This window comes from Oryctolagus cuniculus, chromosome 5 (assembly GCF_964237555.1).
Source record: "Oryctolagus cuniculus chromosome 5, mOryCun1.1, whole genome shotgun sequence".
In the NCBI taxonomy this organism is placed as follows: domain Eukaryota; kingdom Metazoa; phylum Chordata; class Mammalia; order Lagomorpha; family Leporidae; genus Oryctolagus; species Oryctolagus cuniculus.
The window spans coordinates 59,336,020-59,361,656 of NC_091436.1; the positions used below are offsets into that span (position 1 = coordinate 59,336,020).

At 41.5% G+C, this 25,637-nt stretch overlaps 1 protein-coding gene across 6 annotated transcripts in view; it reads left to right on the top strand.

Annotated features, from left to right (window-relative positions):
- The window catches only part of LAMA4 (laminin subunit alpha 4), a 150,444-nt gene that overhangs the window by 22,506 nt on the left and 102,301 nt on the right, over nucleotides 1–25,637 (top strand). For all 6 annotated transcript variants that reach the window (XM_070073690.1, XM_070073692.1, XM_070073687.1 and 3 more), the window contains one exon: nucleotides 18,675–18,776. In XM_070073690.1, coding sequence (XP_069929791.1) covers nucleotides 18,675–18,776 — 102 coding nt within the window. The remainder of the gene's footprint in view (nucleotides 1–18,674; nucleotides 18,777–25,637) is intronic.

Below are 25,637 nucleotides of genomic sequence, written 5' to 3' on the forward strand. Positions count from 1 at the left end.
TTGTCAGATCCCTCAGATGGAACAAGGGAGGTGTCAGGAACACAGCTGGATGTCATAGAACCAGCTTCTAATGGGAGCTGACTTCTCCAATCTGTAATCTACACTATTTGCTTCACAGCTATTTCTACCTGCACTACAAAAAACTGTTAAGAACTAAAATAGAAGCTATAAATTATTGTATTCAAATTAGATTGCCATATGCCAAGACAAGTAAGCAGAGGGCTCATGGGCAGTGTTTCCTATCTCAATTCAGTCAAACATCTATGGAGCAAGCAACAACCTGGGTTAGCTCAAGTGTTTGCCCCACTCCAACTCCTCCTCCTCCTCTTTCCCACTCTTAAATGCCTGGGGGTGGTGTTAAGATATTTTTATGATAACTGCACTCCCCAGTGAATTAAAGGGGCGGGGAGTACACAGAGTATCTTCAGTGAGCTTTTTTTATAAACTTGAGCAAAGTCGATTCTTATCCCTACATCCTGGGGAAAGACAGAGATGGACAGCGTAGAATTGTTTACAGCTGCAGAAGAGATATCCTGCAGTCTTCATCATCATGCTCTTCATCATCATCTTCGAAGAATGTGGTATAGTGAAAAACAGAAAGAGCACACTGAAAGTTCCACTGACCTGCTCTGTGTAGATAGCTGTGGATAAGCCCCTTACTTTGCTAGGTCTGAAGTTTCCTAAACTTAGAATTAGGGGTTAAGTAAAACGTAAGGTCCTTGCCATGTCCAGTATCTTATGATTCTGTAATTCCAAGACACATTCAATACATATTTACTAAGCACCTATTGTTTGAAGATTCAATGGCAAATCAGATGAGTTCAGTTTGTCTTCTCAGGGAATTAAATCTTCTGAGGCATAAAGACAATAAATCAGGAACTTCAAGTGTCACTGCTGAGCCTTGTGCCATAAAAAGAGAAAGAGCTGCAGCTTACTGAAGAGGTGCCCATTGGCACAGACAAGTCCGAAAGCAAGACAAGAAACTAATAGCTACTCAACTCTTTCTCTGCCCTCATATTGGGGTTTAAATGGACATTATTAGTTGATCCTCATAGCCAGTCTAGAAGACTACACAGTGATCTTTCCCATATTTTTTCAGAACTGGAAACTGGGACCTAGATTTGAATCACCTGGGCAAGGACCCCCAGTGGTAGAGTTAAAACTGAATTCTAGATGATCTCAGGGTTTCCTATTCCAGGTTGTCTCCAAAAGATACAACCACAGGGAAGTATATATACTGAATGAATAGACTGCAGTGTATCACATCAGTGCCTTTGGAAGATAAACCAATGAGGTGTAGAACCTGGAAGCATCCCAAATGCAAGCCCAATGGGAGGATGAATGCATTCATTCAGTCAGCAGGTATTTACTGAAGAGCCACCGAGTACATGGTGGACAAATGGGGACTTGAGCCTGGATACACACATGAACATTTCTTAAAATGCCGAACATGGGTTGTCATCAAATCCTGGCAATTCGGGTAGTTAGTGCTAAAGAAGTAGCACCTAAAAGTGCCTGTTCCTGGTTCAGGTGGAGGGGATTTGTAGAATCATGAGAGAGGGAGAGAGAGAGAGAGAGAGAGAGAGAGAGAGAGAGAGAGGAAGAAAGGAAGAAAGAAAGAAAATAGTTGAAAAGAACTTTGCACTACATGTGAATTGCCCTTAATTCATTCAGTTTAAGGTTTAATTTTACAGAAAAACCTGTCAAAATTGATACATTGAAATGGATTCCATCTTTGATACCAACCCTGATCTACTCTGATGCCCTGAAAGATCAGCTGGACAAGGGGAAAATGTGACTTTCTCAGATAGTTATAAATTATGATAGAAGTGTCCAAATGTATGAAGTGCAATCTGTTGTTCATTAGTGCAGGTTCAATCCCCAGATGGATAGAATTCAATTTGTTAGCTCTTTCTGTCCCTCACTCATTATTTCAGAAATATGCCTTGTAAGGAGCGCTTGTAGCCTTGTTGTTTCCTAACTATGGACTTGAATGAGACCACTTAAAATTCTTTTGTCACCACCAAATTAATGTTTAGAATAATTACAGTTTAAGAGAATTTTCCACTTCAACAGAGAACAATTATCTCTCAAGAACTGATTAAAGTTTTATGAAATGTGAAGTTGCAGGAGGATGTTGTAGGAGATCACGGGTGTTGCTATGGTTTTGGCTGTTTTCAGAGATCAGACCTGAGCAAGGCTGAGGGGTAGGGCCAGCTAAGGAGACAGAAAACATGAATGATGCACTGTTCCCCACCAACAAAGAGTAAGGAGTGGGACCATGAACAAGAAGTAATTGAAAAGAAGTCAAATATAAATAATCCCAAACCTTTGATCTATATCCTGTTTTGTCCACAGAGTAACCATGATTTTTTTTTCTAAGATTTATTTATTTATTTGAAAGGCAGAGTTATACAGAGAGAGGAGAGGCAGAGAGAGAGAGAGGTCTTCCATCTGCTGGTTCACTCCCCAACTGGCCGCAATGGCCAGAGCTGTGCAGATCCAAAGCCAGGAGCCAGGAACTTCTTCAGGTCTCCCACATGGGCGCAAGGGCTCAAGCACTTCGGCCATCTTCTACTGCTTTCTCAGGCCAGAGCAGAGAGCTGGATTGGAAGTGGAGCATCTGGGACTTGAACCGGCGCCCATATGGGATGCCTGCACTACAGGTGGTGGCTTTACCCACTATGCCATAGCACCAGCCCCAGTCACCATGATTTCTGGTGCCACATTTTATATATATATAATATATATATAATATATATATATTATATAATATATATATTATATATATATAATATATATATATACTTTATATATATATATTTATATATATAAAGTAATAGATAACCTTGCTTCGTTTGTTTTAGGGTTTAAATGCATCCTAAGTGGTAAGTCAACATCTTTTAAATCAACTTTTAGAAATTTGGTGAAGGCACCTTGATTTTTTGAAAGAGTCCTTGACCTTCAGGTGTCTGAGAAAGTCAGATGTCCTTTCACACATCTACTGGACCAATGGAGGGTCCTTGGGTGAAGAGCTGGTAGGTTGATTCTTTCCCAGCTCTACTTGAGAGCCTTCTCCTGCTGCAGGCCTGAGAATGAGGGTGCTGCTTACTCTGTACCTGCAGCCTGCAGATCCAAGATCTGCCCCTCCTGCTTTGCTCTGTGCCTGGAGGCTGACCTCAAAGACTACAATGTCAACCTCCCTTTGGTAGCAGGAAAGTAGTAGAAGGGAAAGTTTCCTGCTTTGGGGCAGAAGCTGTGGCCCTCAAGACTGTAGCTCCCACCAGCAGTCTCTCCTCCTCCACAGCTCTGGCTTTCCCTGGGTTAGTGTCTCAAACTTTCTTTACCCCTTGGGCCTCAGAGATGGAAGATCTTTACAAATTCCGGTTTGAAGACTCCCAAAGCCTTTCTATTCCTTGCTCCATTAACCTGCCCACTCTTCTGTAAACCACCAGTCCCTTGAGTTCTCTTCATTCTCTTCACTTGAATCCTCTGCAGTAACTTCTGTTTCCTGCTGGGCTTATGATTGGCTGCTCCACTGCCTCAATGACAACCTCTGTTCTGATATCTATAGCTTTTTCCATTTCCTTTCATCCAGAGAAATCCTTTCCAAAAGTACCTACTTAATCAACTGTTTTAATATACAAATTACTTTACCTTCATAAAAAAGATTATATTCCAAAAATTAGCATAAGGACTTAATCTTAAATTCCCCAATTTATCTTTATTTGATCTGATTATTGCACAATCTTTTCCTGATTCTCCTTTCAGCTCTAGACCATCTGGAGAAGGCAACCTTTGACCTCTCTTGTGAGTCACACTTGTTATACTCTTGTGAATCTAAGGCCAGAGACAATTGGGGTTCCCATTATTAGCTGTGTTTGGTCCCTGAGGAAGCAGAATTCTCTAAGTTTAGGCCCCAACTACTTTCTTAGGCCAGAAATCAGACCTGTAAATCCTCTTACATGGATTCTAATATGGTGCTTTCTCGGTGAGTTGAAAAGTGAAAGTGTTGTGCAGAATTTTGAGAATCTTTTACCTCTGCATTAAATTAGTAACAACCAACTAGAATAACTAAGCACTCCAGTTTGCACAGGTAGACATGTAGTTTTATTGCTACAGTGAAATAATTAGTAGAAATCAAATTAAAAATGACCAGAGCACTTTAGAGGAATTTAAAAGCTAATGCATGCTTTAACTGATATAGACACAAAACTACTTGCAAGGCAGCCACATGGAATGAGATAGCTTCTTGCTGCAAGATGAAAAACAAAGGAAGAAGGAATTAGGTAAGGCATGTTCTTATGCCTATTGTTTTAACTGTGTTTAATGATAATGGCACACAAAGTGAATAACCAGGAAGTTAGGAAAATTATACGCAACATCTGAATCTATTGTCAAGACTCTATTAGTCACTTCCTAGAGATGATATTTTAGAGACTTTACCAGGTCTAAATGAGGAAATCCAATATCCAGACAACCTAAGTAGGATTTTTGTTTTCCTTTCTTTATCTCTTCACTGCACCCTTTCCTTCTTTCTCTCAGTCTTTTCTGAAAATTTGTATACCCACCATATAGCTTAAGAAATATAATACTTCTGATAGAGTTAAAGACTGTACACCTTCCCTCAAGCTCATTTCTTTCCTTTACCCTTAATTGGACTGATCTTTTAGATTCTTATTCACCTATTCACACTTTTCTTTATGTTTATGTATTCCTACATTATGCATTAGGCAGTATTATTTCTACATTTTTAAAATTATATATCGATATATGATATATATACACATATCACACTGACTCCTTTTGTAGGTGGATTTTTTTCCTTAATATCTTATTTAAAAGATGCATTCATAATTGGAGGGACCTTCACTTGTAAGTTTTGCCAAATTGCACTCCAAAATGTTTACACAATTTGCCCTCCTTTAATTCATTCTTTACAAAGTCAAATAAGTGATTTCCCACTGACATTGTCAGCATCTCTCTGCTAATCACTGTGATAAGTGATGAGGCTATAAAGATGAATAAGACACGACCTCTATTCTCAAGGAACCCACAATGATTTCAGGGAGGCAAGGGCATAAATTAAAAATTGTGATATTGCTATACCACGTGCTGTAATGAGGCATGTGCAAAGTGAGGGAAGGAGTTTGCAGATGATGCAGGGGAGAGACACTATGACACTACGTGCAAAGACAGTGTAGGTAAGAGTGTAGTACAAATAGGGGGCGGGGCAGTTGATATGTGTTTTAAATAGAGTGGAGGGCACCAAAGGTGACCTAAAAGTGTTAGTTAGGATTAGATTGTAAAAGAGGAGACTTGAAAGTCATACTAAGGAATTGCCTTTACTAATACAAAGAGCCATTGGGAGGTTGGGAGCAGAGAAGTTATATGGTAAGGTTTTAAAAAATTAATTCTGGTAATAAAGAACAAGTTGGTGGGAGAAAAATCTTGCAGTAGTGGGGTGCAGTAGAGTGGGGGATAATTGTCATAATGTAGAAGAAACAAACACCCAAATCTTGGTAAGTTGTAGAGTTTGGAAGAGAGGAAGACTCATTCTAGTAATATTCAGAGGTAGACTGTAAACTCCATGAGGCCATGGTTACAAACGGTGGTTGGAAGTGGGAACAGTGTAGCCCAGGTGGAGGCAATCAGAGTGTACATTGCGTTTAGAGAACTTAAAAGCAGTAACAAAATGTAACAAAACCTAGTCTGCTTTTTATTATCACCATGTGTCAGCAATACAATGTCAATGACAAAATTCTCCCTGAAAAATCTTTTGTAATTTAAGTTCAAGAAGTTGCTGTGGTTACTATTGTTTTGATAATGGAACAAACATGTAAGCTTCAAATTACAATTACTAAGCTTTTAATAAACTATATATTTCTGTTTAGAAATTATTTGAGAACTTCTAGTTCTACAATTCATCCCAACACAGGTAGGAGTTACTGGCTTGGAGAGTTTAAGTTTATAACAGTTCATAATTGTGTAAGGTTATAACAGTTCAGAATAATATTATGCAGCTTCAGAGAGGAATGCGAAAGACCACATATGAAGATTTGAATAAACAATGGTAGCACGGTCATTGTGAAAACAAAGAGACAGAACTTGAGTACTTTCGTTGTATCATTCTATCTGCAAACTATCCTCTGATCCTTCTAGAGTTTACTGTTTTGGAAACATTTCAACAAATTATTGCAAAATATATTAATATAATTTAAATTATTTACTCATTATCTTTTCTTTTCAAGTTCTGTAATCTTGATCAATTATTTAGGTATAAGGATACAAATAGACATGAAAGAGGCTATAAGGTGGACATGCATCCGATGCCTATACAAATAGGGAAAGACTTTTATAATATGTTTCCTTTTTTTAAAATTTATTTGACAGAGTTAGACAGAGAGAGAGACAGAGAGAAAGGTTTTCCTTCCATTGGTTCACTCCCCAAATGGCCACTATGGCCGGAGCTATGCCAATCCCAAGCCAGGAGCCAGGTGCTTCCTCCTGGTCTCCCATGCAGGTGCAGGGCCCAAGGACCTGTGCCACCCTCCACTGCCTTCCCGGGCCACAACAGAGAGCTGGACTGGAAGAGGAGCAACCAGGCCAGAATCCGGCGCCCCAACTGGGACTAGAACCAAGGGTGCCGGCGCCATGGGCAGAGGATTAACCAAGTGAGCCACGGTGCCTGCCCCGCTAATATGTTTCCTTTTGAAACATATTATAAATAGTGTAAAAAGTCAATTCTTATCCAACAGAAGATCCAGACCCTAAAGGTATTCTTTGCCTCTCCTCACCCCTGTAGGTGTGCAGAGATGGATGATAAGTAAGAGAAGGAGGCTAGGAGATGGAGCAGAGTCTGAAGGCCACAGATGTGGAACCCAGAGCACAGATAGGGGGCTCATCTTCCCTGTAATGAGGAGTAGTATCACTTCTAAGGTGAGCAGAGGATATACAGATGAGTCCAGTCGAAGGAGAATTTTGAAGAGAAAGAGAGAATGAGATAAACCTATAAGGAAGAGCAGATGAGAAAACAGACATGTGCTGTGGGTCACTTTTTCTGGAGTCTCTTGAGTGATTCAGAGTGAGGATAGTGCAGGGTACCTCAAAATAGAAAAAGGGTCATCTATTTTCAATGAAAATTAATTAACTATCACAACCATTGAAAAGCTTTGCTGCTTTCCTTTAGTACAGGAAGAGGAGTCATTGTCATTTACAGATAAGTCAACCTTTAAACCTCTTGTAAAAGAAAAAGGTATCTTAGGCAGATATGTGCAAGATAGTGGGAAATTGGTAATTATCAAATTGTCTCAACTGGGGCATCTGTTCAGGACAGCAGTTCAAATGGGCTAGGGACACCTGCATCCCATATTGAAGTTCATGGGTTCAACTCCAAGCTCTGCGTCTGATTCCACTTTCCTGCTGATTCTTACCCTGGGAGGCAGCAGGTGATGGCTCACGTACTTGAGTCCCTGCCACCCATGTGGCAAACCTGGATTAAATTCCAGGTTCCTGGCTTCAGATTGATCCACCCCTGGTTTTTGTGGGCATTTGGGGAGTGAACCAGTGGATGGAAGAGATCTCTCTCTTTCTCTGTCTCTCTCTCTTTGTCTCTGTCTTTTTCCACCACCACCCCCCACTCTTTCATATAAAATGAAAACAAAATATTGGATCATCCAAAAGCACCTAGCTCAGTCCTTGATGACTGTCAATAAAAACCCAAATGGAGATGAAATGTCCATAATCTCACAATGCTGAGTCCTTCTAAATGGTCAAGAAATCACATCAAAATTGCCAAAGTGGTAGTGGGCATCTGGTCTAGTGGTTAACGGACCTTCGTCTTATATCCCCATATCAGAATGCCTGGGTTTGATACCCAGCTCCCAATTCCAGCTTCCTGCTCATGTGCACCCTGGAAGGCAGTGGCACTTGGGTCTCTGTTGTTCCTGTGGGAGACTCAGATTGGGTTTCCAGTTTTCAGCTTTAGTCCTGCCCAGTTTAGCTGTTGTGAGCATTTGGGGAGTGAACCAGCAGATGGAAATATTTATCTCTATCAGCTCTATCTCTGTTCTCTCTTCCCTACCCTGTTTTCTCAAATAAATAATTGCTTTTAAATCCAAATGCCTATAACTCTGAAGTCATTTCTTTCTATTTGCTCTTATAGCTAGCCCTGTGGTACGCATCTCTTCCTTTCTTGGAAATGTGTCCATGGCATTTGCTCCAGTAAATTAAATAAAACTGAGTCAGTTTTCAGATAAAAAAAAAATCTGGCAGAAGCTATGTTGTGCAACCATAGCTCAAAAGGCGAGGAGTGAAAAGAAAAAGCCAGTTACAGGGTGCAATGTGAGGAGAATCCAGAGCAGAAAGAAGCCAGATGTTAGCAGGAGGTTTATTTCAAGAAAAACCAAAGGAAAAAAGGCACCACTGAAGCCCTATTATGTTATAAAAGTGATAATCACTACTATAAATGAGTGAAAATTAGTGCTTAAAAACTGTTTTAAATAACTTTTCAGGGAGAAAATTAAGGTTCATCAATATTAATGTACATAATCATTCCCAAATCCAGCATTTCAAAAGGAAAATCTGTATGGCTTTAGGGGCCTTGAACTTCCTCCTTTGATCTTTCTAATTATACACATAAAGAGGGCTATTTATTAGCAAGAGTTAGAAGTATTTCAATATGCTACAGTCCAAACAAATATTTGATTGACAGGGTTTAGAGATAGCTATTTGAGATCTGTGGGTGGAACACTGGTTTCCACCCATGAGAATACCCATGAAGCCCATAAAGAATGCTAAGGATTAGCCAACAAGAAGCCTGTGGGATGTCTACTCATTTGATAAGTATCTCCCCACTCTTTACAAATTGTGAGGGCCTGGCTTAAGAGAGGTCAAGACATCCCTGTTCTCATTGGAATTCCTCAAGACCTGAGTCATTGTCTCTATTTCATTGGGGATTAAATTAAGAGAATGTTTTGGACAAGACATGGCAGAGATGGGTGCTAAGTCTGAGCCCAAAGGGAGCTCTAAAGAGCTAGCTAGGAGAAACCATCATCACAGTCTGGTTTCACCTTTTGTCCTCATTTTATTATGCCAAACGTAGGAAGAGATGCCATTCAACTGGCTGAATCTCCCAGAACTGTTGAAACCACTTTCCCAATCAAGCTATGGTGAAATCACTGTCAAAAACTAAAAATTAGCTTTTCTTATTAAAATGTGGGGAATTTCAATTACGTAAACAAGAGCTTAGAAACACTCAAGGGAGAGTCCATGCGCAATTCTCTCCAGATTCAAGTAAAATCAATCACGAAATCAGGAAGCTAACTTCTTGCTAAGTGCAGCACATTGCATAATGCATTTAACTCATTTTGGAACTCGGCATATAGGCTTACATTTAAAAATTCAGGACATGTTAGCCTTTACCTGAGAAAATATAGAGCCAAAAATGATATCAATAGTTTAATTTGGAATTTCTTTCCATTTCAGATATTTTACCTTTATTTTTTTTTAGTAGATGCAGAAAAATGGCCCTTGGGATGCCTACTCATTTAATAAATTTGTATGTTCTCAGAAGTCATTATTCCCAAGCAAAGGCTAGATTGATATTTTTCAATAGATTAAATTGTGTTGCTCCCCACTAGAAGATATTTGAATACTATCTGATTCTTACGTCTGCCCAAGTTTTAAGCAGATAGAGATCAGCATTGTTCAGGACCCACTGACTCTGAGTAAGAGCACAAAGCTTAGCTCCTAAGTGAGCATCCTCTATGTTAAAGTGACTTCCATCATTTACTAAAATGAAAAATGAAACTCGCTAGAACTAAGCCTAGAGCTGACCTCATTGTTGCTTGGAAACTAGAAAAGCAAGTAGGTTTGTTATATACATACAAAAACCAAAGCAGAAAGATGCTTTAATGCCAACTGTCAAAATTGATGAATACTAATTTGGAAGGTAGAAGTGATTCTAGACAGCACGGAATGAATTTAAAATACAGATATATAAATATAGTTAGCTTTCTACTTTGAGCCTTGGTAAATTGAAGCAAAAGCAGGTAAACTAACATTCTGGAAGTCTAATCTAGGAAGTAAAATGAGTTGAGTCAATATTCATAAAATGTTTGTACAGCCTTGTTGAAGACACAATGCAAATATGTGTTCATAGAAACAGAATTTATCAATGTCTATTTTGGTGCAAAAAATGAAATCCATACCTAGCTTTTTTCATAATATGCATTTTCCATGAACTTTTGAAGTACCCTCATATCTTGTTCAATTATAGTGCAGGTCTTCTTAGAATAGGCACAAGGGCTATACATCAGACTCATTATAATAGAATTTTATCATCATTAATTCATTCTCATTTGTTGGACTTAGAAATTAGGGTCTGAACTCTCTATGGGACATAAGTACCTATTCAGAGACCTCAAAAGTTGTCTCATACCTTTAGATAGCAACTTTAGGTTCTTTCTAAAGCTCATCAATTTTTACCATTGTTGGTTTATTTTAATGGGTCATCAAGGATCTTGAATTCCTTGAGAATTCTATTATAGAATTTAAATTATTTTCTCAATAAGTCTTTTTGAAAGAAATTTTGAAGTTCTCAGAGATTTGGTGTCTGTGCAAACAGTGACTTCCAGTCAATTAATCAGCTCCTTTTGTGATGGCGTTTGGGGAACAGAGGAAGATTTTTGAAAAGATTTTAACCTAAAATTGTATTACTTAGGTTGGTATTCACTTTATTTGATAATTCTAAATGACTTTTTTTAAAGATTTGTTTTATTTATTTTTAAAGATTTATTTATTTATTTTGAAAGTCAGAGTTACACAGAGAGAGAAGGAGAGGCAGAAAGAGAGGTGTTCCATCCAATGGTTCACTCCCCACTTGGCCACAATGGCCTGAGCTACGCCGATCCGAAGCCAGGAGCCAGGAGCCTCTTCTGGGTCTCCCACATGAGTGCAGGGGCCCAAGGACTTGGGCCATCTTCTACTGTTTTCCCAGGTCATAGCAGAGAGCTGGATTGGAAATGGAGCAACAGGAACTAGAACCAGTGCCCATATGGAATGTCGGCACTGCAGGCAGCGACTTTATCCACTATGCCATATTTTATTTATTTTGATAGGCAGAGTCACAGACACGGGGTGAGGCGGGGAGAGAGACAGAGAGAGAGAGAGGTCTTCCATCCGCTGGTTCACTCCCTAAATGGCCACAACAATAGGAGCTAAGCCAATCTGAAGCCAGAAGCCAGGAACTTCTTCTGGGTTCCCAACATGGGCCAAGCACTTGGACCATCTTCCGCTGCTTTCCCAGGCCATTAGCAGGGAAATGGATCAGAAGTGGAGCAGCCTGGACAGGAACTGACACCCATAAGGGATGCCAGCACTGCAGGCGGGGCTTAACCCACCACACCACAACACTGGCCCCTAAATGACTTTTATGATACAGATTGAGCTATCCTTCAAAGAACATGATTTAAAATTTTTAATAAAATTCAAAAAGATGTTCTGTACAGAGACAATGTTGTTATTGTGAGTCTGCAATTCTCAAAGGGACTTCTTTGAATGAGGACTAGAATTGTTATAGTTGCATAAATGTTATCCTCTGTTGAAAAACAATCTTAATTCATTATATCTTATGAAATAATATTATGATCCATAATAGACCTGTGTAAATAATACCTCCTGCAATGATAATAACGTACTACCATCCCTAACTCCCACAAGTGCAAGTGGCACCCAATACCATACTACTTGCCTCCTAAAATTCGCCTACTAATAATTTGTATAAATGTAAAATTAGGCAATGCTGTGGTTTGGATATTAACTTGGATGTTGAATGTCCCCCAAAGTTCTATTTGGTAAAGGCTTGTTCCCCAGGGTGGCACTCTTGGGAGGTAGTAGAAACTTTAGGAGGTGGGGCCTGGCAAGAGGATCTTAGGCACTGGGGGCATCCCAAGAATGCTGTTAGAAAAGCCTGAATTTGAGCAGAACTTCGCTCTCTCCCTGGCTCACCATGTACGGGATCCTCTGCATGCACTCCACCGTGCACCACTGAGGCCTTTGCCAAGCCTGCGTTATTCTGTTTGGCCTTTCAGCCTCCAAAACTATGAACCAAATAAACTTCTCTTTCCTACATAAGTAGCTTGCCTAAGGTATTTAATTGTAGTAATAAAAAGCTGACTAATACAGGCAGGAACACATACATCAACTTTTACTCCAAGCCAGACCTCAGATTCATCATAACAAAGTAAGCAAATGGGAATTTTCATTCTTATCCTTCAAAAGCATAAGATGAATCCAATCTTAATAGCAAAGCAGGAGGAAGCTGTAATAACAGAACCAGTTAATAATGAAAAGCTACAAATGATTTAAAACAAAGTAATTGAGCAAAAAGCAATTTGGCTAAATAAATTATTTAAAAAGTAAATATTCTCAATGGATTTTATATTAATAACTATATTTTAAATGATGTGCTGATTTTGAAAGTTTTTTCTGAGCCTATTTTGAAAGTTTTTTTGCTGAGATTTAAAGAAGATATTTTACAATCATTTTTAATCAATTTCAGCCTGCTTTGGAATAGCAGCACAAAATTTGAAAATTACCTAAATGTTCAATAAGAAAGGTTTGGCTAAATATATTAAGGATATAGCAGATGGTTAGGAGCTCAAACCTGAGAGAAAAGCAAGGGATCTAAATCCATGTAAGCCTTAAAGCCTCCATCCATGAAATCAGTATAACAGACTCCACCTCCAGATTCAGTTCATGGAGTAAACTGAGAGGATCACAGAACATGGCCATCAGAGCTACTTCAACATGATATTCACATTCAGTTCATTAAATGCTGAAATAAATAAATTCGATCTGTTTGTTTGTATATGAGGGGCAGCATGTGTAGGGGAGAAAGAACAAGATCTAGAGCTGTCTGAAACTCTGTCAAAGTTGTATGCCACTGATGGTAATAATGACCACACTTCAAAAAGTTCACAGAAATTTGAGTATTATGAAAAAACCATGCATGAGTTTTTTAAAAAATGCACCAAAATAATAAACATATCTGAATTCCATCTTTCCAGAAACTTTTTGAAATCTCTTCCTATATTATAATTATCATCTTCATAAATATTATCCTTGTTGTTAGTATTGATTTTTTAATTAAGGCTATGGAAGCATCCCAGATGGTACGGATCCTCCACATGCTCTCTAACATCTTCCACCCATGCAATTTTGATGCCGTTTCAGGACAGTCTTTGCATGCAGGAAAGGAGGTTTGATGTGGCATCTAAAACTTAATACCGTATACGCACACATAGGCATCTGCACATACACATACAGATACACAAATTCAATTTCTGGTTAGTAAACTCCAGGGACTCCTCCAAAAGAACACAGACACTAGTTTGTGGGACAACCACTCAACTCTCACAGGTGTTACAATGGCTAAGGATGATGATTATCAACCAAGAACAAAACTGGAAAATATCACTCTGCTTCCATTCTTGGAAACATATACCTATTCATATTACATGTACCCCTATGAAGTTTCAAAGATTCAGTTAAAAGGAAATCGCAGCACTCTCTGTAGCCAGGATGAAATATTTCCACACAAAAGAAACAATCTTAACAGCTTTTCTCTCACAATACTTAAACTTCTCTTGAGCCAAATAAAAATGCCATTGCAGGGAAGCCCCTACAGTTCTACACCACAAGGTACAAGTTACCTGGTTCCTGGGCTTTAGCCCTGTCATCAGAAGCCCCTCTTGCCCAGGACCCTTATCCTTTAACCTTTATGGTGTCTTTATGTGAATGTTAAATGGATAGCTGGACAGGAAAATATATTTCTTTCAGGTGGGCAAAGCCCAACAGGAAAGCAGCTTGCCAGATTTCTACTCCTGCAACTCCTGCCTTCCTGGGACAGGGCCAGATCACTGCTTGACACAGCCCTGTCCTGCCTCCCTTTTCTCCCCATCTCCCACAGAATGAAACCAGAGCCAAAGCATCCTTCCTCCAAGGTCATGGCCTTAATCTGGGGAGTGCACACTGAATAATGACAGGCTATCCATGAAGTCTCTGTCGCTCCCCCTCTTCGTGGAGGAGCAACACAGGACCCTGCGCTGTTCTTTCGTCTGCTCGGCCCTCCCCGGGTTTGCTGCTGGTTCTTCCCGGGTTGGCTACTATCCCTTCCACCTCCGTGGAAGGGCAGTTCCCCCTGGCCGCATTCCCCACTTCCGCAGGGGAGCGGCACACCGCCGGCCGGTTCTCTCGGGGGCTGCACGGGTTCCCTTTAGATGTTCCCCATAGATGTTCCTGGTGCATGCCGTCTCTCTCCTCCTTTATAGTCCTCCTCCGCCAATCCCAACTCGGCTGAGTACGCTGCTCTCCAATCAGGAGCAAGTCCTACAGTTAATTGGTTGAACTGGAGGCAGCTGTGCGGAAACTGTTTACTTCTCTCCCAGCGCCATATTGTGGGAGAGCAGATGCATAGAATAAGCCCTAATTCGAGTAACTTAGTCTAGTCCGGATTGCTCCCCACAGATCCCCCTTTCTTTTTATTTTTTAGCGTTGATACGCGCCTGTCTTCGGTGTCCCGCGGCACACACTCTGCTCTACTTGCTAGAGTTGCCACAGGCTCTTACAAGTCCTATCAATCAGGAAAACCGAATCCGGGTCCTCTCTTCGCCATTGTGAGGAGGTTTTTAGGCGCTGATGCGTGCCTGTGTTCGGTGCCCTGCAGCGCATGCTCTGCTCTGCTAGAACTGCCTGCAGGTGTTTACAAAACCTATCAGGCAAACCGAATCCAAGCCTTCTCATTGCCTTATTGTGGGGGAGACTTATTAGTGTTGGTTCGTGCCTATCTTCGGTGACCTGCAGCTCATACTCTGGTCGAGCTTTGCTGGCGCTTACCGCCTTAAATCAGGCAGACCGAATCCAAGCCTCCTAATTGTTGCATTGTGGGGAAGCTTTACTGATGTTAATTCGTGCCTGTCTTCGGTGACCTGCGGCTAGCCGCCCAGGTGCTCATCGCCTCACTAATCGGGCAGACCGAATCCAAGCCTTCTAATTGGCATGTTGAGGGGAGGCCTTATTTCTCTCTATTTCTCTATCTCCGGGCATTCCTATTTCTCCCATTTTACTTCTATCTTCCAGCATTCCTATTTCTCTCACTTTACTTCTAAAACTTCTGTTTCTCTTATCCCCGCAGCTTCCCGGCACCTCGCCCCGCCGGCGGGTTCCCGGCTCTGCGCCGCTTCAGCCCGCGCGCCTCTCTCATCTGCGCAGCTTCCCGGCTTTGCGCGGCTCGGCTTTGCGCGCTCCGCGGTCTCCACGCTTAACCCTTTCGCGTCTGAACCACGGCCTACGCCAGCGTTCCCTATCTATTCACGCCCCGTGCTCTCTCTGCACGCGGCGGCTTCCGCGAGTAACACAGCGTAGCTTGCGTCTCCGCCACTAGGATTCAATCTAAGTTCCCCGGGCTAGCCTGGCGAAATCAACCCAGCGTACGTCTCCGCCCCACGATTTGGCTTCCCGTCCTTTGCTCCCCGGGCTAATCAGACGGATCCCAATCTGGCTTGCGTCTCAGCTTCTGGTTTTAACTTTTCGCCCCCTATTCCCGGGCTAACTTGAGAATCCCAAAGTGGCTTTCGTTTCCGCCTTGGCCTGCCCCCCGCGGCTTCAATTTCCCTAACATTTTTCTCTACCCGGTATGTTTCCCCAAGCTTTCTTCCAACAATATTCCTCCCTCATTTCTCCTGGCCTCTCCCCACAGTCCGCGTCCGAGTCTGTTTGTTCTAGCTTTCACTTTCGCTTTCGACCTTAGAGATTCCTCCCAGCTTCCCCCCGTAGTCCGTATCCGAGTCTATGCCTAGGCTTTCAATAGCTTCTTCCGGCACCCTTTTCGTCCGGCTTTTCCCTAGGCTGTTTGTTAGTCTCTCTCTCCGATATTTTCCCTAGGCTGTTTGCTAGTCTCTCTCTCCGATATTTTCCCAATTCTTCCCGTTTCTTCCCTCCTAAGTTTGCTATCCGAGTCACGGCACCATTATGTCGCTCCCCCTCTTCGTGGAGGAGCAACACAGGACCCTGCGCTGTTCTTTCGTCTGCTCGGCCCTCCCCGGGTTTGCTGCTGGTTCTTCCCGGGTTGGCTACTATCCCTTCCACCTCCGTGGAAGGGCAGTTCCCCCTGGCCGCATTCCCCACTTCCGCAGGGGAGCGGCACACCGCCGGCCGGTTCTCTCGGGGGCTGCACGGGTTCCCTTTAGATGTTCCCCATAGATGTTCCTGGTGCATGCCGTCTCTCTCCTCCTTTATAGTCCTCCTCCGCCAATCCCAACTCGGCTGAGTACGCTGCTCTCCAATCAGGAGCAAGTCCTACAGTTAATTGGTTGAACTGGAGGCAGCTGTGCGGAAACTGTTTACTTCTCTCCCAGCGCCATATTGTGGGAGAGCAGATGCATAGAATAAGCCCTAATTCGAGTAACTTAGTCTAGTCCGGATTGCTCCCCACAGTCTCCTCCTCAACTTGGCACAGTATGAAGATTTCATGTTGTGTGCAGTCCATTTATGAAGTGATGACTGGACTTTTGAGAATGACTGGAGACCAAATCCAGCCCTAGCAAAGGGTAGTGGGTGCATTAGCAGTGGACACTACTGGCTTCCAAAAGCACATAGGCCTCGGGTATGCTACCCTGGACCAAACCCTTCACATCACCAAGTTTTCTTTGAGCTTTTAAAATATACAAGGCACCGTGAGATGCTTTCCAAACCTAGTTGAATATCAAAACCTTTGGGGAGCTTTTGAAAGATGCAGATCCTTCACAATTTTTCTGCAATTCGAAAGTTATTCTAAACTATATAGTGTATTTATTTTAAAGAATACAGATCCCTTGACTTCATCATCAGAACTAGTTGTTCAGAAGTCCCCCTGATAACTGTAATATGGTCAGAGGGCTCAGAAACCAGAGTTGCAGAGGCTACCAAGATAATTAATATTAAGACTCTCCCTGCTCATATCCATTCCTCTTATAACTAAAGCCCTGCAGTAGTGTCAAACTTCAGAGGCCATCAAATCAATTTCTTGGATCATGACTAGGATAGATTTTAAATAAAATAAGGGAATGTTTTAGGTTTATCATGCATTATAAAATTAACTATTGCTTTATGAATCTTCTGCAGCACATACATGTGTGTATATAGATATACTTACATCTGCATCCATATCAATATTTATACCAATAGAAATGTAGATACAAATATCTGCATATAGATACAGATGCCTATCTGTGATCTTCATCCCAGTGAAAGCATGTATGTTTCATTTTGGGGCAAAAGCTTCAAACATGAAATTAAGTGATCTAAACTGAACACATCCTATTACAACTTTAGTTCCCCAAGAAAAAGGCTTACCATCAACCACAAATTCCCTGCCGTTAAGTCTCAAATTGGCTCCCTCTTGGGCTTAATTTCTCTCGCTTTGAAGGATGGAATTTCCTTGCCTTTTATTTTTAAACAAATGTCATTATTCTCTATCGAACTGCCTTTAAATTAATACATTAAGTTTGAGTTTTAGGGCCCAAACTGGTGGTAGTATTATACTGTGAATGGTGCCTAGTCTTTCTTTTCATTACAGAGGAAAAAAAAAAAGAGAGAGAGAGAGAGAGGAAATAGGTTTGCATAGCAGTCAGAAGGACTTCAGCCACATGTAATGAAAAATTTCCTGGTAGCCAAGACAGTACAAAATACAATGGGTCAATGAGGGGTGTGATGTGAAATCTCCTACTCTGTAAGTCTGTGGAAACAATTCAGATGCTTATCTGTCTGGAATTCTTTAGAGGTAAGCCTGGCTGGCGGGCAGGGAGTGGACTTCCAGGCCATGAAGGCATTGCTGCCCTGCATCCGTGAGACATTCCAGAGAAACACCAAACACATATATCTAGAGACCCAGCAGCACAAGCCACGAGCAATCTCACGAGGGCGCTCCTACCGGGGCACCTCTGCCTTTGGCGAGGGCCTCTCGTGCAGGATGACATCCCCACAAACCGCTTAGCACGTCTGGGTGCTGTTCTCGCACAACGAGGAGGAGGGAAGACGACGCCTATCAAAGTGAGGAAGTACATGAAATATACGAACAGCACCCAGCCGGGCCGGCAGGTAGAAGAACTCATGCACATCAGCATCCTTATCCCTCACTTATCCCTCACTTGAAAATGTTGGGATCTGAAGTACACGTTTTTTAGTAATGCAAGCTGATGAAGGACACTGCTCGAAGTTATCAGACCATAACCAATAATTCTGGAACCAGAAGTCTTCATTTGTAGGAAACATAATGCAAGTTCTCACTCCAATAGTTAGGCTCTGCTGTTAGTTGGGAATGGGAGAAAACATTAGAAAAAAAATTTCCCCTTACTGTTAACCTAGAGACTTATTCTTCCTTACAATGATAGGACCGTGTTAAGGATATTCCTGTTCTTCTGAAAAGTGGAAAAAGAGGGAAAATAATTTTGTAAAACAGGAGATAGTATATATGTGGTCTGTTAATGAATGGCATCATAAAGAGCTCATTTTAGGATGTTTTTATAACGAATTGTGTAGATAAACTAGTGATCTTACCCTCTTCTTATGCTCAGAAAATGCTGACCCAAATGGATCTTTTGACAATTAAAATGCTTTTGCTGTGTCTGTTGCAGAAATGCGATGCTGGATTCTTCCGAGCTGGGTCAGGGGAATGCTTGCCCTGCGACTGCAACGGCAACTCCAACGAGTGCGCCGACGGCTCTGGAGTCTGCGTGGTACGTCGGGGGCACCCGTCACCCTTCACATACTTCGCGGGTCTTTGCATCTTGGGTGGGATTGGCACTCTCTTCCTGGAGGTTTCAGCTATGTAGGGGCAAACTGCTGATTCAGCTCGTGCTGCACCTGTCGACTTTTTCTGTAACACACACGCGGTAAAGTACCTTCGGTTCTAAGGGCCACCCAGACGTGTGCATGAAGCGCACGTGCCCTGGAGGTTCCTGCCCCGCCACTCTCGGCAGCTGCTTTCGTGCTGTAGGCTCCTGGCCGTGGGATTGAAACTAATACACAGAGGAGGAAACCATCCGTCCAAATTCCTCAGTAATAGTGTCTTTAGTCATATGTTTGGCTTCCCTCCACGTAAACCAGAACAAAGCAGGTGTTCGCAGCCTATTTTAGAACACAAGGTAATCAGGTCTCTAGGTCAAAATTAGCTTAAAAGAAAATTTTAAATTTGAACCAAACAACCAATGAACGTGAAAGCTTTGGCCCTGTGGTCTTTGTAATTCTGTGTTGAAGCCCACAAGAGAGTTTTATTCTTTAACTGGAGTGAATTCCCCAATAGCGTGTTCTTCAGTGAAACACGGCACTGAGGAAGGAGACCGAGAAGTCTTCACGTAGGAAAGTGCTGGCTCCATGGTTTCCATTTTCCCTGACTCTGGTGACAACCACGTGGAAATGGGTATTGGAGTACTTACCAGCGGTGCCTTTGCTAGAAACCACAGGGGATGCTTTCAAGGATTTCTATCCTAATCTCATGTCCTCCTTCAAGAGCTATTTGAAACAGAAGAAAAATTTAATTCTTCAAGTTCCTTTTCTAGCGAAAGAGGCTTTCCAGAACCACCAGAGTAGTTTTGCATAAACTACAAGGAAACTTAGTGAAATGCACTCAAAATTAGCATTAGTTCCCCTATCAAACAGATTATTTTGATAAGTAGCCTCTGAGGAGTGTGCATGAAGGTGCTTTTATTTTACACATTACGTTGAGATGACAATTAGAACATTTTTATTTATCTTAACTCTAAAAGGCTCCATTTTTCTGGGGACAGAGAATTAAATGGCAAAACGTTAAACCCTGCTGTCTCTTTATAGTCTTTGTATACTCCTGTTATTTCTATTTTCCCTTCCCCCATCCTCTTAAATAACCATAACATCCAGGATGTCCTTTGTGGCCGTGTAGGCAAATGCAGCTGCCAAAGTCTACCCCCTTTCTAATGCTTCCATCTCCGGTTTCCTGTTATTTTAATCCCTGTGACATTTCAGGGGGAAAATCCCGTGGATACACTTGAAGTGATAATGTACATCTCTGATAATATGGCCAATTAAAGACCCTTTGTTATCTGCTTTTTTAAAAATATAAGACAGTAAGGACTGCGGAGCCCATCGGCTGCTGTTAATAAGGTCAGTCCATAAGAGAAAGAAGACTGAAATAAAGAAGACAAATGTCCCTCCTGCCAGCACCCACAGAGCACTGACTACGCCACTCCTCTTTACAACCACATTGTCAGAATGAGAACACGCCTGGCTTTATCTCTCACGAAGTCGTGAGCTGCTGAGAGGGACGGTCTTTGACCAATTGTGTCTCAATCGCAGGGGTAGACCAGCTTCTATAAATGTTTGGGATGGGCGAGGATGGAACATTTGCATGCACACTCAGAGAAGTTGCCAATCTTCCTGCAACTTCTTTGTTCTGAGACAGAAAATTAAAACTAAAAGAAATAGCCATTCTACTATTCTTACTGGTGGTTCCCCCATCATATCCTATGCAGAGGGAAATATCCTTTTCCCCCTCATTTAAATAATATATGTTCAGCATAAGCAAATAAAGCAAACAAGAACCAATATAGAATAATATGATGTCTAAAATACAAAGTAAAAGAATCAACCACAATCCTATCCCCGAGAACTATACATATAGATATACTTGTATTTTTATAAATTTAATTTTAAAATAAAAAAGGACATACTTTGTATTTAATTAAATGTAAATGAAGGAATTAAGAAGGCTACTTTGTCACCTAGTTGGCACAGATAGTAACTATATGGTATCACCTTACTAAGTAAATGAATGCATTGATTACCAAAATAAGCCAACCCAATGCTAGGCCCTTTAATTTGGTAATTCATAAGGTTGTTGGGTCATTCCCTAGTCTACTCATGGAGCAGACCTGTCCCGGCTCATTCTCATTCATCAGAGAGCCCCAGAAACAGAGGCTCCAACATGATCACTTCTTTGTAGCTTGCTGTGGTCATCAGTGTCAGAATACTTCACATCCAAAGTCTACGGCTATATAGCTCACTGGAGTCACCTACTGCTTTGTACTCATCAGCATGAGAATGTAAGAGGAACTGAATGCCACTGTCCACTCTTCCTTCCTCTCCCAACTGGCACTCATTCCTCTAATATTCCCCACTTCAGTTAATGACAACTGCCTCTTTTATTTATTTATTTATTTATTTTAGATTTATTTATTTATTTGAAAGGCAGAGTTACAGAGAGGCAGAGGCAGGGGCAGGGGGAGATCCATCCACTGGTTCACTCCCTAGATGGCCTCAACGGGCCGGAGCTGCGCAAATCTGAAGGCAGGAGCCAGGAGTTTCTTCTAGGTCTCCCACATGGGTCATCTTCCACTGCTTTCCCAGGCCATAGCAGAGAGCTAGATCGGAAGAGGAGCAGCCAAGACTCGAACCAGAGCCCACATGGGATGCCAGCACTGCAGGCGGTGGCTTTACCCACTACTCCACAGTGCCAGCCCCACAACACCTTCTTGTGGCTCCCTCCTGCTTACAGGCCAGAGATGCTGCATCAACCTCTTTTCTTCTTCTTCAACATTCAGTTGGACACTGAGTCCTGTCAATGCAATCTGCAATAGAGCTTCCTCTCGCTACACCCTGCTCTTCCTTAATTCACAACCCCAGCCTCCCCCGACTGTTCCCCTGGCTCCATCATCACTACTGCAGACTCTCCTTCCTCTCATCTGTTCCCTGCCTGATGGTGGCAATGTCTTTCAAAAACAGCCTACTGAAGGCAACCTTCTTGCTGACATCCTGCGGGAGTTTCTGCTTCAGGTACACTGAGCACACAGCCTCCCGGATTCGGTCTCTCTGTCACACTCTGTGTCTGAAGCTACTCCCTTAGACTCCACCCAGGATTTCTGGAAGTCTGACTTCAAGGCCTCTGTCCAGTGCCATCACCTTCATTAAGCCTTCTCCCACTTTCTCAGGAAGACACTGATGCTTCCTGTCCCTGTGTTCAGTAGTAAAACATACCTTATATGTACCTCAATCATAGCCTTGAGCACACGATGGTACTCTTTATTTACCACTCTGTTTCCTTCATGGGGCCATGGGGTATTCCAAGGCAAGAACTAGGTGTTCCTCAATCTAATAATAGTCACAAACTCATTGTCTATCAGGATATCAACACACTCTAGGTTTGTTAAGTGAATGAATGCATTGGTTAGTAAAATAAGCTAACATAAATAGAAGGCCCTTTAATTTGATAATCTCTGAGATTCTTGGGTCACTCCTTTATTCAGGAAGATGTGCTATGTTATGCTAGAGAATCAGCCTCCAGCCTCACCCTGAGTAACTAATAAACACTGCTGCCCATACTAGATGTTTCTCTCCAAACCCTTGCTTCTCAGGTTGTAGTCTACACCAGCAGTGCTGGTAATATTGGCAGCTTGTTAGAAATGCAGACTGTAAGGCCCCATCCCAGATGCTGTGATCAGAAATCTGCATTTTCATCAGATCCCCAAGTACATTCATGTGCACATTGAAGTTCAAGAAGTACTGACTGAGGCAAGAGCAATTCTCAAACTTTGTGGTCTCATAAGCCCTTTACACACTTGTGAATTACTGACACTACCAAAGAGTTGTGTTTACATAGACTATATCTATGGGTATTTATTGCACTTGAAATTCAAACTGAAACATTTGTTATATTACTTCTTCATCAATTCACTTGAAAATAGAAATAATAAACTTGTTGCATGTTAGCAGAAGTATTTTTTATACAACATGCACATATTTTACAAATTAAAGACACATTTAATGTCTGGCTTTGTAGAAGACAACTAGCTTCTCCCATCTGCTTCTTCACCAATCTGTGATCGTGTCTTGTGTCATGGAATCTTTAGGAAAAAAATCACCTTATATTACATGAGAAAGCAAGATCATAAAATGTAAATAAAATTTTAGTATTATTTTGAAAATAGTTTTAACCTCCCTGGACACTTTGCAACTCATGGATGTATTCTTGCTTAAAGTACACTGACACCCGACACAAGGCTAGCTTGATCCTTCCAGGCCTTCCTCCTGTAGTCTACTGTTCCTGTGACCAAGTGGATGAAAGACATGTTTCTCGTGGGGAAGAGACACAACAGGTGCCCTAATGTCATTCTTAACACGTACCTGCAGTCATGTCTAGATGTAGCTGTCTTAACCACCAGATAAAGATTAAAAATGCTTACTCCATTTTAAATGGGGTCAATTTTTTTTAATAAACTAAATTTTCCCCTCAAACAATATTTGTTTAGTGTTGTCAGTTTTGGTTTTCTGTGTTTTAAGTGGCAGAGCATTGAAGATAAAGGGGAATTCTGCATTCTCAGAACAAAAGATTTTCAGAGGGAGGAGACCTGATGAGAGGTCCAATCTAAATCTTCATTTTACAGATAAGGGGACAGAGACTCTGGAAAACAGAAGCCCTACGGACCTTTTCTCCCTGCCGCCAGCACTCCTCTGCCGATCTCCCAAACTGTGCATCAATGCCTTTTTAAGGAATTTCATAGGAAGCCCTTTAAATGAAGGCAGATAAAGAAAGTCAATATTTGTACTCTGAGTATTTAGGGGTCAGGAAGGATTTGGCTTTTGATGGTAGCTGCTTCCTGTGGCTGCCATGGCAGAACTAAAGCCCTGAAGAATGAAGAATCCAAAGCATCCTACAAGTCATAAATGGACAGAGTTAATTAGCTATTTTTTTTTCAGCTTTATATTCACTTTATATTTAACACAAAGAGTGGTCTAAGAACATACAATGAGCCTGTTTTCTTCTGCACAGATGGGCTTCATCTGTCTAACCTCAGACAAATTTGACTCCAGTCCATGAGCAGCCCTGCCAGATTGCTTATAACTTAGGTTTGAACCATAAGGTCGTTGAGTAAGGCTCATTGGTTTTCCCTGTTGAGAAATTGCCACCAATTTTGAGTTAGCTTGAAGTGCATTTCATTTCCTTTATGAGTGCTTGCTCTAGACACCAATTTATTAATTTGCCATTTCCTTCACTATTTTCCCAGCAAACATTTCTTGAAGGTTGACTTAGAGCAAGACCCAGTATTAAAAATTGTGAAGGAAATATGTTAGCATTCTGCTCTCTGCATATCATACTTTATTGTGCAATTTCTCATTGATCCGTCAGGCAATATCAACTAATCCACAAATTTTATTCTGCTAATGTAATTCTAATCAAGGGCCAAAGATTGTCCACAACTAATGGCTCATCAGATACCTGAAGAGTGTTCATCCACATTAGGATTACCCACATTGTTGTCCCACATTTAGATTCTGCCCTGTTAACTAATGTGCTATGCTTCATTTGAAGCTCAAACTGTTGGTAAAATAACCTGATAGCTTTAAATGCAGTCACTTGATACCTGTTTGGAAAAAGTACCTTTTCTCTAACAATATTAGAGAAGTAGTATAATATGGAAGTTAACAATTATTCCTCTGGAGCCAGATTGCCTGAATTTGAATCTCAAATTTGCTGACTACTTGTGTGACATTGGGCAATTTGACCACTCTGTGCCTCCCTCTTTTCATATGGAAAATGGGCAAAAAAATGGAAACCTACCTTAGGATTTTGGTGAGAGTTTAATTAATTCATCTATGTGAAATGCTTGGAGAAAGACTAAGCTATTATTTTTTTCTGAGCCTCAGAGTAAGACAAGAATAAAGAGCTCAGAGTTCAATCCCTGGTTGTTGCCTTCACTAAGGCACAGAGTACTGTTGGGAAAAGTTGTTGTTGAAACTCTGCTACCTCCATATTACTAAGGTACCTGCTCAAACAGGAGGGTACCTCTTTAACAGAATTTTAATTTGTACAGTACAGTTTTTCACCGAAAACATGATTTGAAATTTTTATAATCTATTGAATGTAAAGATGAAAATACCATAGTGCTAATGGTGTTGCCTTGTACCACCCAATACAATCTGATAGGAGAAAGCTACCTGTGCATTAGCATGACTACCTTTAAAAGAGGTAGTGTTCCACTTCTGATCCAGCTCCCTGCTAATGCACTTGGGAAAGCTGCAGAAGATGGCCCAACTACTTGAGCCCCTCCACGCATGTGGGAAACCCTGAAGAATCTCCTGGCTTCTGGCTTCAGATCAGCCCAGCTCTGACCATTGCAGCCATTGTTTTTAACTTTTATTTAATGAATATAAATTTCCAAAGTACAGCTTATGGATTACAATGGCTTCCCCCCACCCCAATGACTTCCCTCCCACCCGCAACCCTCCCCTTTCCCGCTCTCTCTCCCCTTCCATTCATATCAAGATTCATTTTCAATTCTCTTTATATACAGAAGATCAGTTTAGTATACATTAAGTAAAGATTTCAACAGTTTGCACCCACATAGAAACACAAAGTGAAAAATACTGTTTGAGTACTCATTATAGCATTAAATCACAATGTACAGCACATTAAGGACAGAGATCCTACATGAGGAGTAAGTGCACAGTGACTCCTCTTGTTGACTTTACAAACTGACACTCCTGTTTATGGCATCAGTAATCTCCCTATGCTCAGTCATGAGTTTCCAAGGCTATGGAAGCCTTTTGAGTTCACCAACTCTTATCAT